Raw genomic sequence first — 19956 nt, 5'->3', positions numbered from 1 at the left:
AATTAGGGGCACAGTAAGGTGTTATAAAGCAAAAGGCAAGAACTGAAAGAGAGGGTAAGGAAACTGAGTTATGATCAGGCAACACAGGACCATTCCAGAAAKAAATAATGATTTTGATGTGCTAGGCCAACAAAACAACATGGTCAAATTGATGAATTTACACTTAGGAAAAAAAAGAAAACTTTATTTACACATTTTCTTTTAATTAACTTAACCTGGCACCAAGCTATAGTCAAGTTATGTTTTAATCTAAATTTTCCAAGACTGATGTCTCTTTTGTCTTAGTACCAATTTGAAAGCTTTTAAATAAAGCTATTTTCAAAAACAGTACTGATTGCCAGCCTTTTGAAAATAGCAGTCCTCAGAATTTGAGACACCTAAGTTCACCTACTGCTTTTATAAACATAAACCYTTATGGCGGTCATATTGTCAAAGTCATTCATGGATTTGGAGACTAAAACAAGAAAAGCTGATGCCTTCAGGATCTTTCCCTGAACCCTTTTTACGAGGCAACACCACCAAAATCAGTGAGTAAAATCCATCATCCATTTATTGGAGCAAAACTGCAGGTCCAGATCACTCATTTTAAGAAGAGTTTAAATGGCTGGTCTAGGTATTTACATTTGGAATAACTTCATAAACTAAATCTGAATCCAAACCAAAACACTCAACTGAAACATCTCTGCAGGCTATCAAAAATCATAATTGGAATTTGTACCTCACCTCCACTTCTAATTGCAGCATAACTTGCTTCCATTATTGCTTTATAGCTGCAAACCAACAGTGCCATCCACTGTTTTTCTGAGTAATCTTTCAATTATTTGCCAAATAGCCTTGAATACTGAGAGGTACATTGACAAAATTAAAAATCATCTACCAGTGTGTATTTGTAGGAGATCACATGGGAGCAAAATTGCATTTAGGTGCCCAGAGTGCTTCTTATTTCAGCTCAGCTGTTATGCCTAAACTTATACTAACATGTCCATTTATCTAATCTTGGGTTAATGCTGTACAAGCAGCAGTCTCTGAATTCTCTCAAAAGGCTTGTGGTATGTTAACTTTCTTACTGGTGATTTCACTCAAAGTGGTTTGTCRTGCCAAGCTTGTACTTATGTAAGTCTTACACAGCTTTATATTTTTATTAAAAAATCCTCCATATAATCAAAAGTTTTAGTCCTAAGGGGGAAGGCTGAAGTATCAGTAGATATTTTCGTGTGAAGCAACATGCAGGTCTGCACTGACATGCAGATGATAAAGACAAAATCTGTATAACCGTTTTTTTGCAAATCACAATGAYGCCAGTGCACAGCCTTAAAACATCCGTGACTGACATGAGAAATCTAAGGCTAAGTTCTGGCATTAAATATCACACTGAATTGTTATTGCTAATCCTGCAATAGGTTTTCCTGCTGAGGGGGATTTTCTCATGCTGATGACAAATACAAGCTTTCAGGGAATGCAAGTATCGTTTAAACAATGTGCATTTTTTGTTACTGTAAGTATATGCAGTAGTATAAAATGCTATTATTATACCAGTTATAGCAATTATTATTTTTATCAGAAAAGTACCTCACATTTCAGGACTGTTGTTTTTTCCCCCCACTGGAGAGGCGACTTCTGAAAAATGCTCAGTCTATAGACTCTTAAACTAATTTTCTTTTTGCTTAAGCCAAGAACAGACAGCTGCAACACACATTTTGTTTTATCCCACTAGAGGGCCCATGGCTAGGGATGGAAGCACCACTCCTTACTTCTCCAGAGACACCAAACAATTGCTCCCAGGAATAGAGAGCTTGACTTTCTGATGTTAGATTGATTTGCTTCCCAACAACCACCACCTCCTCCATCCCTGGCATAGAGGTCTCTCTTTAACATCCTGGAATTACTAGATCCACTTTCCTTTTATTATCCTTTCATATAAGATTTCCTAACAGCCACCAAAAATCTGTCAAAGATTTGTTGATTTGTTACTTTAATGGCTTGATTTGAACTAGTGACTTGGCATAGTAAGTTCTGCATCCCATTAGTCACCCCTATAGCAAGTATATGCAACCTTTTTAATTATTATTATTATTTAAACTATAAACATTATTACAGGAAAGACTGTTGAACTCACGGATCATTAGATTTGGGGATGAGTGTGCCAAGCTCCTTGATTCGGTAATTAATATTATACCTCCTTCTTCTCTCAACTGTTAGAAAGAAACAGTTACTATTTTTATGGTGAAATATTCTTGACAAAATGACAAAATATGACAAAATCAGCATAAAACATTTCAATTAGTTAAAAACAGGTCAGTCAACAGACAGAATATTCCTCCTCAAATAGAAATTCCAATATATTTTACATGTCTCTACATACTCTCAAGACAAACTCCATGATTAGTATCATCTTGCCCTACTTGGTAGGTTTCCCATCCCTATACAACTAGACTCCTAGTGAATGAATTGGTCACTTTTTCCTTAGATATGGGATAACACTTCTTTTTTGCGCAGCTTATGTACCCTTTCTCCACCCTGCTCCCGTACAATGATCTTCCAGCTCAGTGCACTGAGTTTTGCTGATGACTTCAACAAGAGCAAAAGACAACTCATCCAGCAGTTCACTCATGTCAAAACTCCTGCTACAGCTTGTGGTTAGCAGCTCGGTTATCTTTTGCCTGCTGTTAAAGTCTTCAGCTTCTTGATTTGCTTTTTTTCTGCTACAGCATATCAGCTGTGTAAACTACAAAGCACATAATCATATCTCTTCACTGAAGCTGAGGAAAGATTATATTCCAAAAAACACTTCATCCTTTTACTTCCTTCAGTGATGGACTGCATGAGCATATTTGCAATAACCTTCAAAAGTCAAAAATAAAGAAAATATGCATCTTAAAATTTTCTCTGTGCTCTCAGATGACCTTGTCAGTATAGTACTGGCTGTCCAGACTGGAGTGTTGCCTCTCCTTTACACAAGGGCCTGTCACATTTCTGCCTCCTATTTCACTATTTTAGAGAGAATTCACTTCAGCTTCCTCATCAGGTTGTCTCCAGCTATTTTTAGATACAGAAATATCACTTTTCTAACAGACAAGTCCAAAGGACATCTCCTATCTCTCTTGGAAATCAGTTTTGGTCCATGACTAGCATTGCACTGAGCCATTTCTGTTATTGCTTGCTTCTCAGAAGATCTTCTTACTATTCTATTTCAGCTATATTTCACCAGACCAAAGCTAACCCTTGTAAGCCAGCTTAGAACATGGGAAGACTGAACACATGCTCTCCTTTATCCATGTATATAAATATGTACTTAAAGTTTGATGGCCTAATTTTAATGGAAGTCAAAAAGCCAGTCTTTGCAGCTCAATAGACCTATATTTTTAAAAAAGGTGTGGAGAAGGAAGGCCCAGTGGGTCTTCCTAGGCCAGCTTCAACCTTCTTACAGTCATACTCACTAACATGCTACTTTCAGGTCCATCACATAGATTACTTTTACTTCTTTTCCCCTTTCTATAAAAAGAGATATTTTTTTCTTACTGTCTAAGTGAGTTTTTTAGGTTTGTGTTGCAGCTAGTGAATTGACTTCGCAGTTATTAGTTGATTCCAATTCAGGGAACTCCCTAGGTGTTATTTATTACACTGGTAAAGTGCTCTGCCTCAGTGGGATGCATTAGCTTGTCTTACTCTCTCTAGAAAGAGGAATTTCACTCAACAGATTAAAGTAGCTTAGTTGTTACAGTTGTGAATCACATATTGAGTAGACAGAATTATAATCCATATGAGTGTATTATTAAGTGATCCCTCGTACCCCATGGGCACCAATGTGCTCAAATTCTTAGGAACACACAACATAAAAAAGCACTTTGCAACCAAACAACAAAAATATATATACCTAAGTTATGCTGGCAAAATAACTATGGGGCAAAAAGACTTAAATGTATAGTCATATATCTTAATAACTGTTGCTTAATTAATATTTACAGAGTAGAAAAGCTCTTCTAGAGAGCAAGAGAGACTGATCGAAAAAAAGAAAGCCAACTAAACACTCGCTATAAAACAAGACAAAGAAAAAATTACCTTTTCAAGGTTTGATTGAAGAACTGACTACTTAAAGGGAATAATTTTCTAGTTCTTCCTTACAGATACAAAAATATTTCTGCTTATAACTGTAAAATGGAGACTTTAAATCAACCCAAAACATGAATACTGGTGTAATTCTAATCATTCTCTGAAATTTGATTTTTCAGACGTCTCTAAAAATGAATGATAGTCACAAAATAGCTTATTTTCAGGGGTTTCTTTTGCAGTCACACTAATAACACTTTTATATGCAATGCCTTAATATATACAAGCCGAAGATAGTAAAGCTATCTCCAGAGAGACTTTGAGGTCTGAAGTTTACAACTGGTGCCAAACCAGGATGAAATGTTCTGTATCTGCATGCTATGATTCCCACATACAGTCTTTCACTAGTGAATTACAATTAAAGGTACCCTGTGTTACCCTCATTGAGATGTCATCTGTACGTAGGAAGGATGATCTCACAGCCAAAATAAACAGTAGTGGCAATGGTGAGAGTTGGCGTTCCTAACGTATGCTTGCCTCCTCAACAGCTTTCCTCCTGCTGCAATTCCAGACAGCTCAGACACCCACCGTCTTTTCCTAGTCTAGAAAAAAATTCCTATTTCTGCCCAATCAAGACAGCTGCAGTGGCACTTCAGAGAAGATAGGCTATCAAGAAGCCCCAAAATCTACATGGTCCATTTATAATCCACAAAGCATGCAGACAGAAACAAGGATGCCTTCTGGAAAATCTAAGTGGGCAGAAACCTTCTTTGCAGCAGTGACTAGGACGTTGCACTGGAATGCATATGTCCAGATCCATAATTTTATGCAAGTAAAGCATTGCTCTCTCTAAGATTACTGGAATGACAAGAGAGCAAAGAGCTAAATAAAGTTTATTAAATAATTACTGATCTGAGTTTAAATTCACAGATTATTTCTGCCGGAAAGAGTGGAGAGCAGAACTGGAAAATGTAATTATTTCATTCAGTGCTTTCCAAAGAGAATTCTTCTTTTCAGAAGAGAGAAAAATTACCTAATTTTATACTTTCAGGAAGCAAAATGAAACTTTTCTATTCTGGATAAATAAAAAATGTTGTTTATATTTGTAAGTTCAATATTTGCACACATTTTCTTTTCCCTCTTGCTGATAGAAAGATTCAGCCTGACCAGAACCTCTAAGCTGGTGCTTCAAATAATACTCTAAAGAAAGATGTGAGGAGTCTAGGTCATTCCTGTTCTGTTTGTTCATCTTGTCTTCCTCCTTTCTTATCTGTTTTGCTCAGTGATTCTCAAGGACAACATCAAGCAAAATGAAAGCCCAGTTACACATGCAAGATATATGTACAACTGTAAAATAAAAACATAGTAGCAGGAGGTGATATGAGAGGAAATTCATTAAAATAGGTAAAATATTTTGAAAAGAAAAAGGTAAAAGAAAGTAATTCAGTTCAAGGAATAAGGCTGTGTGCTTGTCTGCATCTGCAGACTGAATTTAATTTAATTACCCGATCAAGACGTTGATCTTGAATGAGAGCAGTGACATATTAATATTGTATTAATGTATTAATATTAATTGCAGCATTCTCCATACATTTTCTATACCATATATGAACATATACTCACTGAGATTATGATTATCCTTTTTTTGTCTCTCCTTTGCCATTGCTCGTGTATCTGCTTCTGACAGAAAATAATATTTATTAAAACGTCCTTAAGCTGCAATTCCAACCCTCCTTTCACCTTTTCAAAATGGCCTCTTGTAATGAAGAGCRGGCATTTAGTCTATACCTTTATTATTATTTTCATTATTATACAAGATCATAGGCAAATCTATATCCTATCAGTACTAAATCTTTAAGCGAGTCCGGCAGGTTGCTTAAGTTTTTATTATTGTACATTTTTTAATTAAACAAGTAGAAAGGCTATGAAGGAATATTTTTCTCCAATTTGCTGTATTTCACATTAGAATAAAACCTACAATACACTAATGTGAATCTGGATTTGCATATCCCATAATACAAGAGTTAATCAGATTTCTAGATATTCATATTGAAAAAACTCACTGTTTCCTTTGAGTAACACTAATAAACTGTACGTGGTTGTTAGCATTCTTTGGATTAACTGAATGTAACTTTTAAAGTTGTTAATCCACTAATATAGATTTACCTTGAATAGCCTTATTGTAAGCTTTTAAAAGAGTCATTTGTTCCTCCCTGGAACAAATTTAATGGATGATTATTTATACTGTTGATCAGGAACAAACACATGGAAGACCCCACTATGTTTCCTAAAATAATTATCCCTGTTAGAAGCATGATAATCATAAAAAAAAAAAAAAAAAAAAAAAAAAAACAGGGCAAATGTTGTTTCTGAATTGTTAAAGTAGAGAATAGAAAGAAAACATTGAAAACATTTCTCCTGGATCTTTGTTCCTTCCCTTCATTGAATCAGTACAAATGTTGCAAAATTCTCAAGCAATGATTATGGAGAAGAGCTATTTCATGAGTAAGATTTGTTCAACTTATATGATAAATATCACTTTGGAAATTATAAAATACTAAAATATCAGGGTTATTTTTACCTGTGAGTTCCCTTTTTACAGGTAGAGTAGCTGGGCAGGAAGCATTTGTGAGACCCATATTAGCTGGTGCCATTCCCTGGTCACTGCTATATATGTCCAAAATGCTGCTAGAGAGCTTAAGAGGGAGAAGGAGGGAAGAAGAAGAAGAAAAAGCATTAGAATAAGTTAAAGGCTTAAAAGATTAAAATATCATAAATACAAAGAGCAAACATCTTTAAATATGAGTCTGATGTTCTTCAGTACGAGCTACATGYATGTGTCTAAAGGGAACATTTGCCCTTATCTAGAATTAAGTAAAATTAAAAGTGAAGGGTCAAAGTCTGCTATTATTCCATAAGCAGATTTCTATCTGACATTCGTATGGGTTTCGTATGCAGAGTGATGGCAAGATGTGGCCCCCGGAGTCTGTTTTTGAGTTAGTTCTACAGTAGATTTTCCAATAGCAGGTTTACCACAACTGCACTTCAAACACGAACTAAGTTGAAAGGAGAAATAACCTTGCTGGTCTTAAGCTACTCCCCAGTGATTTTTGACTACATCACCAAACTCTGTATTGGTACTTCATACTGTTTATGTTTTAACAATATAAAAATTCGGTGACCTAGTTAGATGTGATAGTTAAAATTGGGGTGGGCATAACATCAAAGAAGAAGCWTTAATTAAAAAACCTGTGCTGTAGTCAAGACAGACCATATAACCTAATGCTTTTAATACGCATAATATATATAATCATATATACTATTATCTTTATTTGCTTTCCAAAATGTAATATAGCATTATTTAAACAAACTCACAGAATACCCTAAAAGAGAAGTAAAGCTAAAGTATAGTTTGATGGATTCTAGACAATAGCCCAAGCCTCTTACTTGAATAATTTTATACATCAAATATTATGTTGAAAATATGTAGAAGTTTAGTAATGAACAGTTTAGGCTCTGCTCAGTTTCTGTGATCAGATAGCCAACATTTCATCACTGATCACTGATCATATCTTATATATTGCTGTATGTTCATGTGAAAACAACTGAATAAAATGTCTAAATTCAGATTCACAAACAAGAACATATAAGGGAATATGAATGGAAAGCAACATATTTTTGCATTTTATGAGCCATACAATCTTTCTGTAGAACAATTTTTTTTTTCATTCTAGGACAACAAACAAGGACTCAGATACTGAGATTGAGTCAGCCTGGTCCATTAAAAAGTAGAGTAGGGAAAAAATATATCTATAACAAAAGTAATATCTCACAGCTGAGAGAATAAGGAGCAAAATCAAAAAGTTTGTTTTAACTTTGGCTAATTGACAAGAAGAAAAGAAGAACTGATTAAGAAATTTGACATAACATGCATTACTGAAACCTGGGGGGGATCTTTAGCATACAACTTGTCTGGTTACCACTTATTTAAATGTTTTCTCTGATCAGAAAAGCAGGTGATAGGTTAAATAATGTAATTATTTTTGTTAACAATGATCTTGAACTTTAACACATTCATAATGGATGTATGCACTCTCTGACAATGCCAGCTTATGATTTAAAAAGTGATTTCACTAATGTTTTAAAGCTCTATTTTCTAAAGTATTGCTCATAATGGTGTTTAATATGAACAAAATAAGTTCATCCTAATCAGTCATGTGTATACTTGGCTCCTTAAAAGTAGTCATTTTCCAAGGATGAAAAAATTTGTGGGTGAAACTACTGACTTCAAATATAAAAATATCTACTGTAATTAGGAGTTATTTAAGAAAGCTTTATTAAATGATAAGGTCAAGTTTTTTACTGGTGATAGAAGATGACTCCAGATAGACCATTTTAGTGCTTCAGGAGTGAGTGGAAGGGATGTATCATTAATAAAATAAATWAAAAAAAAAGGAAAAAGGAAATACCTAACAATTCATGCATACCATAAAAGAATGATTTGCTCAATGTGAAGCTGTCCAATGGCAGTTTTTGCTATATTTTCTATATTACATCTATATTAYATTTACATCAGAATTGTAAATAAGCTTTGTTTTCCAAGAAGAAAAAAAAAATCATCTTTGATACTAAATTGTCTGAGAATTTGCTTTGCGTTAAATTCTTATAATAACTTAGAATGGAATGAAACTGCCAAGACTCTTTTTGAATACACATGAATAACGTGCTCACTTTTTAAGTAATTTATGGAGACGTCTATTACTTAAGACAACTGAGAATTCTTAAATACTATTAGAAATCACCATGCCAAGTCAGTTTTGAAAATCTGCTTAAATATTTGATCTCTCAATGAAAATACTTTTTTAAAGAATGTTTGGAATTCAGTTGAGTATTACTCAAGAATAGGCTATGTTTAATATGTAGGATTTGAAAGCTAAGCACATTCCTACATTAAGCACCTTTGTTTCATTCCTGAGTAGCAAACTGACAAGTACTACAGTATTCACTACAGCTTTAACTTTGCATTTTCTTTGTTCTGGTGATAGCATAACTATATGAGAGTTAACTCATATTAGCTCTAGACACATATTCAAGGACTTCCATGTAAGTGAATTTGGCTTCTGAAATGATATGAAACATACTTCATATTCAGCACTGATTTAAAGACCTGAGAGTCAATGTGACTCCTGTACTGATTTCTGTGAATTTTGGATCAAGCCATCATTTGGATAGTCTACTGTTTCATGAAACATTAGGAAACAGTGACCACAGAAAATAATATAATAATCTCATAAGCAATCTAACAAATATGAAACAGATATGTAACTTTTATATCATGTTGTATATGTTTCACACAGTTTTAGTAGAAAACTCAAATATAAGGCATTCTGTAAGGGCCACTAGGATGGATAAGTGGATTCTTTGTGACAGAGCYATTAATGATCTCACTTTGAGACAAGGTCTTCGTTCTCAATTAGGTGGCACAGCATTTGCATGCTTACAGGAGGACAAAATGCTTATAAAGCAACAGTAAATTACACTACCTAGTTACAGTTATTTTGTTCCTACAGAAATGATTACACACGGAAAAAACTGCTATGAACTTATGTGGTTGGAATAAGCCACAATATCATGATTTAGAATCAGGAGAAGTAATAGGTGATGATTCATCTGACCTGTCTTGGACACTTGCAATGAGCTGAATTACCTCTATTTCTTCTTAGTAACTCTTTAGGAAGCCTCAGGTGACTGTTCCAGGTTTTTCACATGTACCTTCCTTTTATAAACTTTATTGTGCTTTTAATAAGAAAATTTCTGAATAAAATCTTATTTCAAAAATCATATGAGAACAACAAAGCAAACCAGACTAGATCTTTCCTGAAAAACATTCACCTTTCTGCTTATGAGGGAGTTAAATATACAGAGACAAAACTTTAACAAAGTATTTTGCTGAAACTCTGTACCTGAATTTGCCCTGAGTTGATATCAAGCAAGGAAAATTCCAAACCATTTGCTCGGTAATGCTATAGAGCACTGAGAAAGAGGTTCAAATAGAAATTAGTCAAATTTGCTCAGGTATAGAAACGAGATAAGAAACTTTTTTGTCTGTCAAAGCAGGGAGCTATTTTAGAAATGTAGACATCTGGGAAATAATTTTTAAATTACAAAATTAAAAGATCTATCACAGTATATTATAGAAATTACATGTCAAATTACACCTAGTCATTTTAATGTGCACTAAGACGCCACATACCATAGTGCAATTTATTTTTTACACAGCCATGTGTGCAGCAGGGATAGCTTTTACACTACTGTGGCTTCAAACAGCTTTCAGTTCTGCATTGCAGGATAAATATATACATTGACATTATCTTACAAAGAATCCAATGCAATCTTATTAAAAGTACAAATCATTTGCAATGGCATAATTATATGTTATGTATATGATAATGATCTTATTCAGCTATATAGCACTGTCAAACTTGATGAATCCTAAAGCACTTTAAAAATGTAACTAAGTAGGCTGCGTCAAAAGTGTATGCTTGCTTTCAATTTAGATATGTATACTTGGCGGTTGATATGGAAACATACGCATTTGGGTATGAAAATGTAAAAATCCCAGGAAATAATCTATCTATCCTCCAGTTGCCCTAAGGTGTACCAACACATTTGTGTTGGTCTGAGAAATCCTTGAAACTCACATCATTTTCGACCTTTCAATGCACTATAAATACACATATTTATATCTGCATGTCTGAGAATTTAGATACAAGTAGCTTGTAAGGGGCAGGCACATACATATTAAAAATAGAAGTCTATAATTAGCCATTTTTCCTGCTTCTAATATGCAGCCAGCTTTGGACAAAAGATTAGCAACCTTTAACATAGCAAATAGTCAAGTGGGAACAGCCAGTGACAATGTGGTACTGGAAGAGAATAATACTATATCTAATTAAAATTTCAAGAAGAATTAGGGAAAGCAGACTGTAATTAACCGAGTTAGCATTTGGCAAGGACACTGGGGTTGACACTCTTCCTTTTGTATAATGTGTCACAGACTCTTTAATGCCTGTGTCAGAAGACTGGAACATGAGAATTTCCGTTCACAGGGCTCAGTCCTGGAAGATGCTCAGCTTTGAAGATAAGATAAATTAAAGGCATACTTCAGCTCTAGCATCTGAACAAGTGCCTGGCTTAAGCTGAGCAGCACCTTGCAGGATGTAGCATTCCCAGAAACAGAGCCTGGCACCTTTGGGTGCTGGTGCTCTCTAACACAAGTATTGGTAAGGCCTCATCCTGAAGGGCTTGTTATATTTAATAACTGATTCTGAACTGCTGTGTAGGCAAATTTCTACGGTAAAATATTAAGAGTTCGTTTCTCATACAGATAGCTGGCAATGGACAACAATGATCACAAAAAATGAGCAGTCTGTGATACCAAGTCATGTCCTTTCTAAAACAAAACATTACTAGGCCATGAAAACTCTCTCATGATTTRGGGAAAGAATGTGCTGTTCCAGATCCCATGCTCTTTAGACAGACGTTTCATGCTATAAGTTATCTGCACAGCCTGCTCTCTTCCTTTCCTGCTTTGAGTTAGTCTTCTGGAAAGGTGAATGTCTTTAACTGTTTACAGCATTCTAAAAGTTTTCTTCCTAGTGAATTCTGCTGTGGATACTTCCCTGTGTCTTCTGGAAATAACTCCCTTGATGGATTCTAAGATCATATTTATCTCTTTTTTGCATTCCCATCATTTTGATGGCTTATAGTCATCCTCTGAGCAACTAATATACCCAGATCTTTCTCTGTCATTTCCAATTAATGAGCTCTCAACTTACTGCAGACATTCTTGTTATTAGTATTTAAATGAATGACCTTGCACTCAGTMCTATTACATTCCTTCCATTTATACTATTCTGTCATCACAGACACATAATTCTTCCCCTATGATATCCTGATCCTCCTTTGTATTGACAATGTTTTCTACTTTTGCTAGCTCAGTAAATTTCATCACAACACACATACTTTTTGTATTAAGGTCAGTAATGAAAATATTAAATAAACTGAGGCTGAAGATTGATTCTTGACTCCAGCCATGTACTTCTCTTTCAACAAAATCATTGCCTTCTCCTTTGCCAGCCCTTTACCCTGCTGAAAAGAATCCTGCTCAGTTACCTTCTTCAAAGTCTCTATTGCATTTTACTCATCTATTCTCATAAAAGAAAGCTCAAATCAACAAACTCTTGATATGGAAGACTAGCTAGAAAGAATAATTCAAGCAGCAAACAGATCTCCATACCTCCAAGACAGTATTGCTAATCATTGAAGTAATGGAGGATACACACATCTGTAAACAGACATCTCTCAAGTAAACAGTTACCTAAATGAGCTAAACCTAGGACAGCAAGGGTTTTTGAACCTAGTCTCTGGACTGCCCTGACACGTTCATCAGATAGCCTTCTTTCTCTTAAGAGACCTGGGATCAGGAACTTGGTGGAAGCTCATTTCCAGCTACCATTTCTCCRAAGGTCTCCTCAGTTCTTCACTGGCACAATGGGCACAAGACCAGGCATGTGAAGAGAATGGCAAGATGCCCCTGGGAAAGGCAGACACCAGGAGCAGGCTGCCTCTACCAGAAGTCTTTGCTCTGCCCAGGTGTGAGGAGGGTATGGAAAGGAAAGCAAGTGGGAAACAAGCTTTATGAATTGTGCTACTAGTAGAAACTTCCCCTGCTACCCTCTTTCCATGGTTCTTCCTAGGCAAGGAGTGGGCTGTGAGTACGGAAGGTTTGCATACCTAGTTCAGTCATGCATAAGCTCAGAAAGCATCATAACAATTGTGGGGTGCAGCATACTGAATGTCTACACCCATACAGCATGCAATGTCTACATCTTTTTCCTAGAGAAACAAGTATACGTCCAGAGTAGTTGACGTGCAGTACAGACACTTCTGAGGACCACTAAACCTACTCACATGGTCACATGTCTGTACTGCACATCCAGATTTGGTAAGCTCATAAAATGGAGAATTATCATCACATACTGCCTTACTTGTCACAGAAAGAAACTACTCAACTGCTTAACTCAAAATGCTGGGTACAATTTCTGCAAAAGAAAACGTCTGTTAGTGGTTGATAAAAATTAGGACTTGTTCAGATCACATTCAGTTTGAGGTATTCACATATGAAATATCAGTACAATATCTTATTGCCCACTCCCAAATATATCCTACTTAAAATATGTTATCTTTGGAACCTAATTGATAACATTACTTCAAAGAATAGTTCTTGTCCATATTAGCCAAAAATATATATTTCAGCACCCACTGATTTAAATGCGGTCCTTGTTTATTCATTTCAATTAAAAAGTCAAAACAGGAATTTTAAAAAGCTTTTTTATTAGTGTCATTTGCATCCCAACTGTAGAAATTTAACTTTGGAACCACATTCATTCTTCATTTTATATATCAAGTAAAAAWTGGGTTATTTAGTATCTGTGTTACTAGAGGATAAAAAATAAAAAAATGCGTTTAATTCCTTGTCATTCCTTTACTGCTTATCAAGCAACACCAGTAAACAAACTATTCTTCTCTCTTTGAAGTACATATATGGACATCAAAATATGCACTGAACAGGCCAGTAAGTGAATTGGTCAACAGGTTTATAATAAGTCATTGTAAGTACATTTTCTAAATAGCAATATCTGGTATACCAGATGTTTCCAATTTTTGGCAGGAAGAAAATAGGAGTATTTCTCATACTTTCAAAGTGTGCCTTAGTGAAYTGTGACTTTTCCTCAAATTCAAAAGCACTTCAGACAAGATGAATGATATTGTGGTTCAGTGCAAGCCCTACATTCAGAAGACTGGGGTTCAACCACTGGATTTGTTTTGGAATTGCTATATTGCTTGGAGAAAGGTGGACAATAGAAAATATAATATTATTTTTCCTGTAAAGATGTTAACACTATCAAACTATCAAAAAGTTATAGTATACTGTGTTTAGAATAGCAGGGTCCCATTCACAGCTAAAGATTTTAGGTCCTGTTGTAATTAAAATACAAAATAATTATAACGTATTTGGAAATAAATGGTCTTTAATACTAACTAATAACCAATTATTTCAGTTCCTTCTTTATTATCTAAAGAGAACAGAAAAGCAAATGCTTCTCTTTTCAGACTTGTTTTGCTTTGAATAAATTGTATCTCCTTTTATTTTTATCCTTAACACAGTTCATAATTACACACTCCTCAACCAGAAACTTAATGTTCAGATTTATTATATTACATTTTATATATTATGTATGAAAACTGGTTCATTTTTTATCTTCAAATAATGATCATCAAGTTAGTTCATTATTCACCAGAGAAAAATGAACTCTGTTCAGATTCCCAGTTACAGTACATTCCTATACTAATCATATATAGAGAGTGTGTTGTCTAGATAAATGTCTGGTCATATATGACCAAGCAAAGRAATTTGCTGGAGAATCCACTTTTGCTGGAGAATTCTGTTCTTTTAGAAGTTCTTTTCTTTTAGAAAAAATTTTATGATCTTTTAGTAATATGATTTTATCTGTTCTTAGTTTTTCTAGTTACAAGGATAACTTAATAGATGTGGACCAAAAGTGAAGTGATGTGATACTGCAAGAAGCCYGGTTGCAGCTAGAAATAAATCATCACAGGAGTACTGTTCTAATTGTCTCCGGGATCCAAAACCTAAAGATAGCAGTTTAAATAACTGTGTTATCTGTTTTACAACTATTATTTCAGCAGTAACATCCGCTAATGTACTAATTCCTCGTCCCAAACAATTCCTGTCCTACTATCTGTAAACATATATCATTCAAATCTATTCCTGAACACAGCACAAAAACTTCAAGTACGTGAAAAAATTGAAGCTGAAGTACATAGAGTTATTGCAGAATATGAATATTGGGCTTTTTCTCTTAAATACAACTCTAATATTGGTATTCATATCACATCATAGAATTTACACATTCTCTTACATTTCACATATCACCTCAGTATCTGAAAACTTTTCAGTAAGGTATTTAATAATTACTGTGATCTGGTGTATTCAGATGGATTATCATATAACATGCAGAGTTTTGTTTTCATTTGAATTCCCTTCTGTAATAGCTGACTTCAGATATATGCAAAAGTGTTTATAGAGAGAGTAAATTAAAGTACTTTATAAAATACTGTATACATATATAGTACAGGAAAACCGTGGAGAGGGAGGTGCTAAGAAATGCTAGGATAATTTGCAGGAGTTTATTTCTCAAAGTAGCCTTTAAGAAATCTTTGTGTTTTCCACAGATTGGCTTTGTGTTACACTAAAAACCTTGGCTGTGCCTAGAGAACAAAGTGGCTTGTATTGTTGTCTCTGAGGCTACAGCAGTCTTCTATGTAATCCAGAGTAGCTCCAGAAGCAACCATCTCCTGTATGCTACAGGCCCAAATTTTCACCTAATCAAKCCTGTCTTCTTGAAGACAAGCTGAATGTGGCCTTCTATACTATCTGGCATCTCTACTGCAGCTCTCACTTTACTATATACAGAAAAGAAGACAGGAGACATAGCAGTGGCTCTGTCACTAGGCTTCAGGATAAGATGGAACATTCTTGGTGACCACAAACAGCAGGAATCTACTTGCAGATGATACAAGCTTAGAAATAGTGAGGATTGACAAGACATTGAATGCACTTATTACCTGCCAACAAAGGCAAACTGCAATATGACAATACACATAAAAATACTTTCCTTCAYCCGTCAACCCAGGATCTACTCCAAAATGCCAATCCTTATATTTTTAGACAAAGTGATTTGTTGGATATTGGGGTTACCTCTGGTGAAGAAGTGACAAAGCTCTGTATATATGTTTATGTGCTTTYATAGCTTTCATTTGTGTCTTCTGTTTATCTGTCCCTATGGGCTGTGATACTTCCAACTGAATAAAGACATCCATATTGTGTACTAGTTTAGACTCCCTTTATACCTAACAGAGGAAACATACTTCTTCAGTGTAACTCATTTCATACTAAACATGACATCTAAAATCAGTCAGGTAAATCACAGGCTAAAATTGCGTCTTTATAGTAAATGTAGACAAAAAGAACTTAGAGTGAAGAGTTCAGATGCAGATGAAGAAACTAGATGAAGGTAGTCTAAGATTAGATGAGAGGAATTCAGCTCCATGTGTTAAGGTAAATGTTGATAATGTGTTGAGGTTGATTAAATGTATAGAAAGAATTGTTATTTGGCTACATTACAAGCTATTTGGGCATGTTATATGGAGCTAGAGACCTGCAGCTATGTAACAGTGGACCCATATTTCTTCTCCTGGACCAAATATATTGTATGCTGTATGCTATGAAGACCTTTATTACAGCATGAAGTAAATTGCAAACACTCTTTCTCAACTATTTGGAGTAATTCAAGCACGTAAGAGGCATGTACACTGCCCGTTTCATTCAGAGGTTGCTGCCTCAAACTACTCTAATGTAAAAGGCTGATAACAAACATTCATTTGGCATCTGTATTACATACAAAACAACAGTGGAAATGATATCAGAAGACCTCTCCAACTGATATGGAAAACAGTTCTCAGGAATTATAAGTTTGTGCATTTCATTGTTAGCTTTCTGCAGCTGAAAGGTAAAATTTCCTATCTTGCACCTTATTTTACTAATCCTGAGATTAGTAACTCATGATCCACACATAGTGCGCATCCTTACCTTTATACTATTGAAGAAAGACAAAGAAAATATTTGCTCACCAGTTTTATTTTTGAGGAGTCTATTATTTCCACAATAGCTACAGATAGTTCTTTTTCCTTCATTTTTCTTTTTCTTAAGCTTGTAAATAATACCAGGGAGTGCAAGGCAGAAGCTTATATACCCAGGTGAACTTTGATTTTTCCTTGGACTTTAAGACTAATCTAGTGTAGAATGTGACTGACAAAGCATTTTCATTGATGTTGTGCAGTTTTTTCAAGTTACCCAACCAAAGCAATGAGGTTGTTAATATTTACACTACCCTTCTCTGGAATGGTTGTGAACTTTAACAGTTTTTATAAACTTTAAAAATTGCCATATGGCATCACTATTCACTGAATAAAACATACTCACATGATTACGCAGCAGAGGCTGCCTAGTTCAGTGATACTGTATGCATCCCTAATGGAACCTACTTTTACTTCATGACTGAATAATCATAGCAATTATTAAATAAAATACTTAGGAGGATATCTACTTGAATTTCTTTTTTCTTATGATTTCTGGGAATGGGACAGACAGCAATTTTTGTAATCCATCCARATACCAAATGGTAGCCATCAGTACTTGACAAATAATTAATACAAATACAAATTATTAATGCCATGATGAGAAATTGTGACATCAGAGCCCTTGTAATAGCACTGAGATTTTTCCAGACAGATAGCATTTTGCTTTTATCAATAAATACTGTCTGCATAAAATCAAAAGCAGTGTTAACCAATGTAATGAGACTTTATACCAGCTGTAGTTAACAGAATCATAAAAATTAGGAGTGGAAAAGATCTAYCCAGTTCTCTAATCCATGGCTGTGCAACACAAGATTGTTTCAAATGTCAAAGTTGCTGACAAATAAAAGCAAATCACTGGCAAATTGAGAATTTTCTCAGTGACTTTCTTGCAAGAATGACCAAGGTGAAGTAATCCTGACAGACTTGACTCTGAATTGGAGAGGCAGGAAAYTGTAGCTACCTATCTTAATGAAATAATACACTGTGAACATATGTAATAAAGTGAAGCAGTGAAGCTCTGCACAACCCCTGAAGGGGTGGCCAAATGCAGCTACCTTCTGGGCTGCTTTTCCCTGGGTCGTGCTGGCCTTCAGGCCTCGTCTCTTCTGTCTAGCAGCTAATGAAACCTCTGCCTTCCAGGATGCCCAGGTGCTTTGGCTTTCCCTGGCTGTTAGTGATTACTCCAGCTTACAGTCCTCCCACTCCATTGGTTACAGTTGAGCAGATATGAAAGCAGAAAGTGGGTTAGTGAGGCAGGAAGCGGGGGCCTGGGAACAGAGGGACAACCCCTTGCATTTTGTCAATAACGTAAGATTGAGCTTAACATTATCGCTACTTTTCACTGAACAATACTATTCAATATAATAATCAAATATTGTGTAAATACTACCTAATTAACAATTAATAAATAGTAAAGAAAATAAATAAGTAATAGATAATAAATAATAAATTAACAATTAATATTCAAACCAAGTTTCAGCTGAGGTTCATTACCATTTCTTTAAACTGATGCAAATAAAAATAATATTTTTTTATCTGTTGTTCTAATTCTTGTTTTCTCATCACATAAACGCCAAATACATTAAGTCAGGCTCAAAGGAGAACTGAAGATATTTGTTTAAGTTCACAACTTGACAAAATTTCCAGTAACAGATTCATTGCTTGTGACACCTCTGAATCTCTGGAATGATGTGAACTTCAAAGTGCCAATGACACTATAATCATTTTAGTACTTGAGGCTGGAGTTGCTCGGGGAAGTAACGCTGTTTTGGATCTGACTATTTCTCTTCTATGAAGAACAACTTTGGAAAATATTTTGCAGATTTTTTTAAAAAGAAATTGTTTCAATAGCTATTTGTCTACTGTTGTTTGGAMTACCAAGGCTATTCTAGGCCCTAAGTAAGAATACTTCTTCAAATCATATTTATGGTGCATGTATTCATATATAATAATAAAAACTATGCTTCCTGCTGGTTAGGAGGTATAGCCTGCAGGAAACACAACTGCTGACAAGATCATTCCGTTGGATATTTACAAAAATAAAATATTCATTATGTATTATGAATAAATCAACACAGAAACTTCTGAGGAGTTTTTATTGGAGTGATAAACATCAGTTAAATGTTTTTTTCCATGGAGAGGCTTTCCTTTTTCTCCTAAACAATTTTAAGGGAACTATTTCATTTTCTTCATCATTGCATTGCTATTAGGCCATGAAGAGTGAGCCCACCTGATTCAATAGATCACTGGTTGGGTATTTATTAGGGATCTGGGAAGCCCAATTTTATCATAGCGCTCTGTCTCAAGCACTGCCCTGCACTGCTTTTAACAGCTAGGATGGGAGGTCTCACCACCAGATGTCTAATGGTTGCAGAGCCTCTTTCCTCTGGCTTCTACAGAAATGCTTCTGAAACCAGAACAAAAGCCAACTCTGAATCTTTGGAAATATTTAAAACATTAAATTTTTGTTTGCTGGCCTGTTATATCCAGCAATGTGTGGGAAAAAGCCGCACCCTTGCAGAACGTTAATATCCTCTTATTTACTCTCTTTCCAAAGCAAACAATCTTCTAATGCTTTTGATATAAGTTTTAGTGAACGCTATGTCAAATGGAGGACATTATCCAAGTAGCTGCAAAGTGATTTTCTGAGCTATAGCAGTTATCTCTGAATGAAGGTACTAGTAAAATGCCAACCTTCTTTGCAAGAGGTCACTGCTCAATTTCAGAGTTTTCTGGTGTCCCACAGTCTTAGGACTGTATACGTACATTAACACAACAAAACAATGTTTAGTAACAATTAAAGGTTGCACTAGGTTACACACTATTAACTCCAAACTTGAAAAAATGTATAAATCTTTTTTTATTCTACTCTTTTCTGGCTCCTTTCACTGTATCTGATGCTCTCCATATCTCCCTTGATACTTTTTTTTCACATCACCCTTCTTCAGACATTAAAAGGAGCATAGACCTCTGCTTTATAGAACTTGTACTAAATTATCCATGATGATGTGATTACATTAGCAGACCTGCACATTTCGTATGTTCTAAATATTTAGAAGTTAATATATTTTAAATCCATTACAGAATGTTGAATATACTTTGAAGATTTTGCATAAGAGTCAA

General features: G+C 35.0%; 1 protein-coding gene across 2 annotated transcripts in view; it reads right to left on the bottom strand.

Annotated features, from left to right (window-relative positions):
- TFEC (transcription factor EC) overlaps window positions 1–19956 on the bottom strand; it is an 88947-nt gene that overhangs the window by 5738 nt on the left and 63253 nt on the right. The window contains exons 4-6 of one of the 2 annotated variants that reach the window (XM_085307102.1): window positions 6629–6743; window positions 5671–5727; window positions 2117–2192 (exon numbers count right to left, since the gene is read on the bottom strand). In XM_085307102.1, coding sequence (XP_085163228.1) covers window positions 2117–2192; window positions 5671–5727; window positions 6629–6743 — 248 coding nt within the window. The remainder of the gene's footprint in view (window positions 1–2116; window positions 2193–5670; window positions 5728–6628; window positions 6744–19956) is intronic. The other variant, XM_085307103.1, reaches the window with a different exon arrangement.

The sequence above is a fragment of the Rhea americana genome, unplaced genomic scaffold (assembly GCF_003343005.1).
Source record: "Rhea americana isolate MKP2758 unplaced genomic scaffold, rheAme1 scaffold_252, whole genome shotgun sequence".
NCBI lineage: Eukaryota > Metazoa > Chordata > Aves > Rheiformes > Rheidae > Rhea > Rhea americana.
Note: the sequence above shows the minus strand (reverse complement) of the source record. Positions and strands in the feature narration are given on the sequence as shown.